Genomic DNA, 9,245 nt, shown 5'->3' with positions numbered 1-9,245 from the left:
CCGCACACACTTGCTCTCTTCTTTCTGTCTTGCTCCCTCTTTATTTCTCCCCCTCACTCCATATGTCTCCCTCTCTCTATTTCCCCCCCCTCTCTCTCTCTCTCTTTCTCCCCCTCCCCATCTGTCGCTCCACTCTCTCTCTCCATCGCTCTACTTTTGACCTCTTCTGTCTCTCTCTCTTTCCTCCTCTCTCTTCTTCGTCTCTCTCTCCTCCCATCTCTCTTTTCTGTCCTTCCTCTAACGTATCCCTCTTCTCATCTCTGTCTCTCTTTCCTCTCTCTCTCTCTTCTCTCTTCTCTCTCCTTACTCCAACCTCTCCCTCTTCGCTCTCTCTCTCCCCCTCTCTCCCTCCATCTCTCTCAGCCAAACAAACAGAGGAGAAAAACAAGCTGTTGTGATTGTGGCTCAGACGATTTGGTCACGATGTAATCCAGCTCTCTGACTTTAATTAGCATTGAGTGGCACTCGCTGAGCCCAACCAAGCCAGCGTGCATCGACCAGCAGCCCTCTCCACCGTAGTGTTGTGTGTTCCTCAAAAATTATTAGTCCCATTACAGCCTTTGAACGCTAACTAATAAAGTCTGCAGAGTCGGACCGATATGTTTGTCTCGGTGCCTAATCCTTTTAGTTTGGCGCGTGCCCAATGTCAAAGGATTAATGAACGTAATAATAAGATAACGATATACAAACACACCATGCCATGGGAGCAACGAGATCCGCCGAAGGGTGCGATGGTTAATGAAGAAACATCACGAGGGGAGGATGTCAGGAGGTCGTCTGTTTCCCCCGCGTGCGTCGCGTACCCCTTCGTCGGCCGGCGGCACACGAGCCTGCCGGCCGGGGCTCTGTCACTCTACAGCGTTACCGTAGTAACATCACAGAACCAGCACTCCCCAGCTGTCACTTTGGCTGGCAGTTGGGGCGCTGGCTTAGCCCCCTGAGTGTATTAAAAGAACTGGACACGCAAACACCCCGCCTCCCTCCCTAAGGGAAAAACAACAACGGCGTCAGCAGAAGTGAAGTTTTTCTTGCTTTTCTTTTGGATGACCTGCTCACCAGTGTGGAGCAGTCTCACTGGAGGTCACTGAGCCGGAGGTCGACGATCACTAGGGCTGATGTGTAAATAAACCCAGCGGTCATTGGTACCGGAGGGACGGTAAGCAGGAGCCAGGAGGAGGGGGGGTGGTGGTGGTGGTGGGGGGCCTGGAGCGGTCTGACAGGGGAGGCAGGCTGGGGGGAGAGTTGATTCCCCAGGGCTCCAGGGGCTTAGAGGGCAGAGAGGGCAGTAAGAAGGGGATTATTACAACTAATGAACACTTGACTCCTCGCTGGTCCCGCCGGCTCCCAGAGGAGATCTCCACTCGCTTCTGCTTCCTCCATCACTATCTTCTTCTTCCTCTCCCATCCTCCTCTTCTGTCCTTCACACCCCCTCCTTCCTAGTCTCTCATCCACCCTCCTCTTCTCTTCCCCCCCGTAGCTCTGCTTCTCCTCTCCATCACCTCCTCTTCTCTTGCTCCTCCTGAGGCCCAATCCCATTGCTACCCCTTACCCCTTCCCCTTACCCCTTCAAAACAAGGGGGAGGGGTAAGGGGGAGGGGTAAGGGGAAGGGGTAGGGGGTAGAAATGGGATTGGGCCTTAATCTCCCCCTTGGTCCTCCCCTCTCTCTGCTTCCGGCCTCCTCTCCTAATGGAACCCCAGCAGACTGGAATAAAAAAAGCAATTTTCTCAGCAAACTCTAATTAAAGACACAAGTTCTGCTGACAACACACCTGATCCCTCCTGGGGAAAGATCCGCGGCCTAAACAAGCTCCTCTGTCTACCCACGACCCATTCCAGTCTCCCCCCCCCCCCCCCCCCCCGCAGCCTCTTCTCCTCTGGAGACGGGCTTTCAGTTATCTGCTATGCCGTGTTCCTCACCTCCTAACTTCCTCCCACTTTGTTTCACCTCCAGCACCTTCCTCCTCCTCCTCCTCCTCCTCTTCCTCCCCCTCCTCCTCCTCCTCCTCCTCCTCACCCCCCTCCTCCTCCTCCTCCTCCTCCTCCTCCTCCTCCTCCTCCTCCTCCTCCTCCTTCACCTCCTCCTCCTCCTCCTCCTCCTCCCCTTCCTCCTCCTCCTCCTCCTCCTCCTCCTCCCTCAGCCATTGTTCCCAGAACTCTGGAGCGCATTAAGTCTCGACCCCTGGCCCCTGGTGAGATAAGGTGACGAGAGGCGGTTAAACCTTTTATACCGCGGTCAGCCGTACAATTTCCCCCCCGCCTCTCTCCGCGCCGCCGGGGGTCCTGAATGGGGGGGTATTAATCGCTTTCCAAGGTGATGCGGGGATGGAAAAGCTTTTACGGCCGTCAATGTAATCTTTGTGAGGCGTTGAGCGTTTTATCGCTGGAGTAAACCTCATTACGTTCTCCTAGCCTTTGTGCCAACACAGCATGGCCAGTAGCACGTTCTGTAGCTCGCTGCAACGTTCGTTGAAGTGGAACCACGCTCACCGTATAACCACACTTACTGCTCCCACAATGAGAGCTTTGCCTCCACACACTGTAGTCGGGTCATTATGAATCCCAATAGACCACTTAGTTTGTTCTTTTGTTCATGTTCTGGGTTATCTGCGTTCTTCAAATGGTTCATTCCTCCTCCCAGCTCACCCTTGTCTTTCATTAGTATGAACTTATTTCTTCGTTTTTTTAGACCCTTCTCCCTAGACCAAAGGAGTAGGAGTATGAACGGCAACACTAGGAGAACAACACTAACGACACTGAATTCCTTTTGATTGGCTGGTATCGTGCTCTCTCTCTCCCTTCATTGGTTCAGAGCCCTGTCCGTCACTGCTGCTCCAGAGGCACATGGCGGAGCTGCTGAGCATGGACAAAGACATGGCCGCCTCCTTCCTCAACAGCGTCCTCAACCAGCTCAACTGGGCCTTCTCCGAGTTCATAGGCATGATACAGGAGGTAGGCCGGCTCACTCATCTTCATCACACACTCTCAGAGTTCATAGGCATAGGATACAGGAGTTAGGGGGGCTGGACACACACTCATCTTCATCAAACACCAGGGAACATAGAATACAATAAGTCAATGCAGTTATTAACTTAACATTTGGATCAAAGTTATTTGAGTTGAATGTAATGTTATGTTTATGCGTCCAACCATACAACACACTGCGCTCAAGACAACTCAGAGCTCGGTAAGAAGTTACCTTGACTTGTTAAAAAGGAATTGTCCATCTCAGAATTCTAGGTTGGAAACTGGGGTTTCGTTTAAGAGCTCTGACTTTTCGTCAGTAACAACAACAAAACGGCGACCTCCGCCGTTAAAGGGAATTAAATTGTTAGGGAACTGTCCTGATATCCTTTTTTAAAGTATCTCCTCAGATTCTAGATCAGGACAGACTGTTTTGCAGTGCTGGCCTGAATACTACCACTGTAGAGGATTAAACTTTGAGTACATTGAGCTTCTTCTTTCAATGTGAAGCGTCGTGGCCGCTGAGACAAACCTGCCAATTGTACACCCAGAACGCTCTCGTTTGTGGCGCCTGGAGCCTGAGCAGTTCAAATAATCATAACAAGTCATGGTTATGTATCCGCGCTACATCCTTTCAAAAGATGACAAACGCTTTCATAACAAACATCTCAAGTACCCAGTCCTGAGAGAACGCCTTCAATATTTGATAAGATTGTGTTGTTGCTATATCTAGCAACAACCTCGTTCCCTTCAAACACATAGGAGACCAAGTCATAATTGAAGGTATGCGTGTGACAGGGTCAACAGGTGTTATTCAATTTGGTTATATTCATAGAGCTTGTCTTATCAGACAGCCCTGCACACTGAGCAATATGCTGCTGCTGCCCAGAATCACCGTGCAGCAACATGAAGCCCTGCCTTTCAGACACGTCTACACTCTGGGAGCTGCCCCAACTCTTCACTCAAAATTACGTGAAATCAAACCAATATATTTGGCCACATTGAAGCCCATTGCCCGGATGGATGAAAACATTAGGTTCCATTCCCACCAGCCTGCGGGCTTCTGGCCTTCTGGTGGAGTGATCTTGTCAACATGTCAAGTGTGATTTGGCAAATTCCAACGGAATCTCTCTCTTCCTGTCCTGTCCAATTTTTGCTGTATCATTCAGGCTTGGTTGGGGCGAGTGAATACCCACTGGCGTATAAACATAGTACAAATGTAGGCCTGTAATAATTGCGGCTGTTTGTTATGTCTGTTGTCGACTGCTGTGTCAACACTTGGCAGTTGGCGGCCATTTTAATAATCAAGGGGTCAGAATACAACCTGGGTGCTCCCTGCTCTGTCTCTGTCAGACCGGCTCGGAACATGTTTAATCACTTCTCTCCCACTTCCTCCCCTTCTCCCTCCTCTCCCTTCACCCTCTTCTACACTCATCTCCCTCCCCATCCCTCCCTCCCTCCTTCCCTCCCTCTCTCCCTCCCCATCCCTCCCTCCTTCCCTCCCTCTCTCCCTCCCCATCCACATGTCCCTCCCTCCCTCCCTCCTTCCCTCCCTCTCTCCCTCCCCATCCCTCCCTCTCTCCCTCCCCATCCCTCCCTCCTTCCCTCCCTCTCTCCCTCCCCATCCATTCCTCCCTCCCTCTCTCCCTCCCCATCCCTCCCTCCCTCTCTCCCTCCCCATCCCTCCCTCCCTCCCTCTCTCCCTCCCCATCCCTCCCTCCCTCTCTCCCTCCCCATCCATCCCTCCCTCCCTCCTTCCCTCCCTCTCTCCCTCCCCATCCTCCCCCCCCCCCCCTCCCCCTCCTTCCCTCCCTCCCGTAGATCCAGCAGGCAGCCGAACGGCCAGAGAGAAACTTTGTGGACACGCGCCAGCTCAAGGTAACCAGCACGTCTTCTCCTTCTCGGACGGGTCTTGGGTTTGACCATCCTTATCTGTGTGTTTGCGGACCCTTTCCGAGTTGAAAAGCAATCGTTGCTAGCAGTAATGTGCTTGGCCAGCGAGTGTGAGTAATCCTCCTGCTACCTATACATGGAAAGTCACTTACAGGGTCTATTGGGTTTGCTTAATTGGCTAACTGGTGATTGAGCCATTAAAAAAAAGGACGATTAAATCCCCTTCCTCTCCATTAAGCGAGCTTCCATGAATAGATTTTACACAGTGTCAGCCGGCCTGCTGGTGGCAAATGCCAACCAGATAAGACTAATTAAAAAGCTTGATTGACACAGTGTTTACCTCGGTTATTTGCTTATTTGTTTTGTGCTATCAGTTTATTGAATCCGTCAAGCAATTTTAGGTCACTGTATTGTGTGCCTGTGCGTGTCGGGGGGCGGGGGGGTAGTCTATCGATTAGGGGGTTCGATTCCCAGCTGAAAGGTCATGGGTTCCACCCCCTATATCCACAGTCGGGTGCCTAACGACTCGTATCTGAATTCACTGCTCCAGGGCGAAAGAGCAAAATGCCACGTACAGAATCTTGACCTCTGACCTCGCTCGGCCAGGTGTGCGCGACCTGCTTCGACCTGTCCGTCAGCCTGCTGCGGGTTCTGGAGATGACCGTCACCCTGGTGCCGGAGATCTTCCTGGACTGGTCCCGCCCCTCGGCAGAGCTGCTCCTCAGACGATTGGCTCAGGTGGGTTCAGTAGGACCGGGAAATGTGAACACAGCCAATCACAGCGCAGTTTGCACAAAAAGAGAAACCAAGGGGGAGGGGCAATGGGGTGACTCATGCACCAACTCATATTTATTCTGGACATGCCACTGTTAATACAAGTCTATATTCTCTAACAAATTGATTTGCTCATGCTCGTGCTTGTTGTCAGCTCATTATGAGTTGAGGGTTTGTGTTTCAGTTGTCAAGAGAGAGGTGACCTCTACATTTCTGCAAAAACGCAACACTAAGACAAGGGTCTAATCACAGAGTTCAAATTATTTTGCAGGGAAACATCGACCCTTAAAGGTTAGGTTGGACAGACGCACACGCACACAAACAAACACACACACACACACACACACACACACACACACACACACACATACATACGTGCCTACACACACACACACACACACACACATACACATACACATACACATACACATACACATACACATACACATACACATACACATACACACACACACACACACACACACACACACACACACACACACACACACACACACACACACACACACACACACACACACACACACAGTATATCTGTGCAGACATCCCCAGGACCGGTGCACGGGGAGCATTAGATCACTGCGAGACGTTTGGATCCGTCCCAAGGCCAGAGGAGAGAGGCTGTGGGATCTCATTAGAGCAGAGAACACCACACACTGGTACCTGTTCCACACACCGGGCCCGCAGACAGACGGGACTGTTCTGTGGGCCACACGTAGAGCATTTGTATCTGTGTGTGTGTTTGTGTCTGCCTGCCTCCTGGTCTTCAAAGAGGAATTTCTAATTATCCAGGGTTTGTTTTTTGAGCCCGCAGTCTTCACGTTGTCTAACTGTGATAATTGGTCCACCAAGGAAATGTATTTGGAGAAATAGGTGTTTGACACTTATGTGTCTTGCCCTGAGTGTGTGTGTGTGTCCTGCTAAACCAGGGTGATTTCAGCACTGCACTCCATCACTAGCTGCACACTGCGATGCTCCCTCCATCACGACCAGTTGATTGTCTCCTTAATCTCTCCCTCCCTTTCTCCCTGTTGAACCCTTTTCTGTTGGAGAACAACAACTCTATTTTGTGGGCGAGGGTTGAGGATTTTTTTTTTGTAACCCTTAGAAAAGTGTTCGAAGTTTAGGCACATCATCCAAAAGAAATTACGTTATTTTCTACTTTGTGTTTTTTTTTCTCTGCAGTAATGATGAAGGTATTGTTGAGACGTAGAGACAACTCGCTTTTAGAATCTGCCTCTTGAAAATTGCTGTGAGTTATATAATACCCTGGTATGGTAGCAAACCATCCAAGCACAACAACCACGCTTTCAAATTAATGCTTTTTCCAAATCCATAGTAACATATCCATAGCAATAATAGAGAATTCTTGATTTCTGGCACCCCACATAGCAAGATGACATAGTTTGGATCGTTAGTGTCGCCTGCTAATCATATTGCCTCCCAGTTGTTGCTTTGTTCTGCCTCCAGCTAACGTTGGCATGTAACCAGGAGGTCGACTGAACAGGTTCTACAGAGACCATAGAGAATGAGCAGGGAGGCTGTATCTCATTGTCTCTCTCTCTCTCTCTCTCTCTCTCTCTCTCTCTCTCTCTCTCTCTCTCTCTCTCTCTGTCTCTGTCTCTGTCTCTCTCTCTCTCTGTGTGTCTCGCTCTCTCTCCTTCTCTCTCTCTCTCTCTCTCTCTCTCCAGCTGTTGAACCAGGTGCTGAACAGAGTCACAGCAGAGAGGAACTTGTTTGATCGGGTGGTCAACCTACGTCTGCCAGGTACACACGCACACACACACACACACACACACACAGAGACACACACACACACACACACACACACACACACACACACACACACACACACACACACACACACACACAAACGCACAAATGCATGTGCATGAGGAAATGATTCAATTGCAAACACAAGCATGAATGGATGGTTGTACAACAGTCTATTGCACACACGCACACACACACACACAGACATGCTAGGGGTCTAACATTTCAGGTGAGTCAGGATTCAGTTTGTTTTTGGTCCCGGTTCTGTTTGGTGTATAAGGACAACACACACACACACACACACACACACACACACACACACACACACACACACACACACACACACACACACACACACACACACACACACACACACACACACACACACACACACACACACACACACACACACACACACACACACACACACACACACACACACACACACACACACACACACACACACACACTACACAGTCCACTGGTTCAGGAATTCCCAGGATGCATGCTGTTAGATTGAGGATTCCTAATAGAATTCCGGAGAGAGATCCTTGACCATCAATCAGGAGCTGCTGCCTTTGCCGTGCACTACACTATGGAGAGAGTCACGGGCTCATCTTAGTCAACATGATGTATGTACACACTCCTGCATCCCGCGGTGAGGCCGTCATGCATTAAATCTACTCAAAGCCACCAGCGAGCGGGAAGACATCATCAAAATAAATTAATGAGACGGAGCAATCACTCCGTAAAGAATAGATTAAGTAGACTCCCCTTGTGTTTTCGTCTGCCTCTGACCTAGCCAGGAGTGAGCGGACGAGATCTGTGGTCCGTGCATAGTTGAGGGGGGGAGGAGGGGATATGAGGAGGAGGAGGGGATGGGAGGAGGGAGGAAGAGGAGAATGAGAGGGGAGGAGGGAGGAGGAGGAGGGGATATGAGGAGGAGGGGATGGGAGGAATTGGAGGAGGAGGAGGAGGAGGAGGGGAGGAGGAGGAGAGGAGGAGAGGAGGAGGAGGGGATGGGAGGAATGGGAGGAGAGGAGAGTGAGGAGGAGGAGGGGAGGGAGGAATTGGAGGAGGAGGAGGAGGAGGGAGGAGAGGAGGAGGAGGGGATGGGAGGAATTGGAGGAGGAGGAGGAGGAGGGAGGAGAGGAGGAGGAGGAGGGGAGGAGGAGGAGGGAGGAGAGGAGGAGGGGAGGAAGAGGAGAGGAGGAGGAGGAGGGGATGGGAGGAATGGGAGGAGAGGAGAGTGAGGAGGAGGAGGGGAGGGAGGAGAGGAGAGGGAGGAGATGAGCGATAAGGGAGGAAATTAGCAGAGGAGAGGGGAAGGGAGTTGAGAGGTTGAGAGGATATGAGGGGGAGAGAAACAAGGAGGGCAGAGGAGAGGGAGTGGAGAAGGCGGATGTGTGTGACAGAAGAGAGTGAGAGAACGACTGGCTGAATAACACACACATGCAAGTTACAGAGTCACTAAGTTGCAGAGCTTCACAAGAAGGTAAAGGATAGACATAAGCCCTCAGGCAAACAAACACACACATACAAACATACACACAGAGGAGAGAGAGACATACAGACAGAGACACAGAGAGAGAGAGAGAGAGGGGGAGAGAGTGGGAGTGAGGGGGGGGGGAGAGAGGGGGAGAGAGAGAGAGAGAGAGAGAGAGAGAGAGAGAGAGAGAGAGAGAGAGAGGGGGGGGAGAGAGAGAGAGAGAGAGAGAGGGGGAGAGAGAGAGGGGGAGAGGTTGGGGGTAGAGAGAGGGGGGTGGGGGGGAGCGAGTCCGTCAGTGTCGAAAGCCAATGCCCACAAAGTGTGAAAAGATAATT

General features: G+C 51.1%; 1 protein-coding gene across 2 annotated transcripts in view; it reads left to right on the top strand.

The window, feature by feature from the left end:
• Positions 1-9,245, top strand: part of LOC130402005 (E3 ubiquitin-protein ligase RNF123) — a 146,163-nt gene that overhangs the window by 56,940 nt on the left and 79,978 nt on the right. For both annotated transcript variants that reach the window (XM_056606072.1, XM_056606071.1), the window contains exons 32-35: positions 2,812-2,951; positions 4,785-4,841; positions 5,463-5,594; positions 7,340-7,415. In XM_056606072.1, the coding sequence (XP_056462047.1) occupies positions 2,812-2,951; positions 4,785-4,841; positions 5,463-5,594; positions 7,340-7,415 (405 nt within the window). The remainder of the gene's footprint in view (positions 1-2,811; positions 2,952-4,784; positions 4,842-5,462; positions 5,595-7,339; positions 7,416-9,245) is intronic.

This window comes from Gadus chalcogrammus, chromosome 13 (assembly GCF_026213295.1).
Source record: "Gadus chalcogrammus isolate NIFS_2021 chromosome 13, NIFS_Gcha_1.0, whole genome shotgun sequence".
NCBI classification, from domain to species: domain Eukaryota; kingdom Metazoa; phylum Chordata; class Actinopteri; order Gadiformes; family Gadidae; genus Gadus; species Gadus chalcogrammus.
The sequence above is the reverse complement of the archived record's forward strand: the minus strand, read 5'-3'. Positions and strand labels throughout refer to the sequence as shown.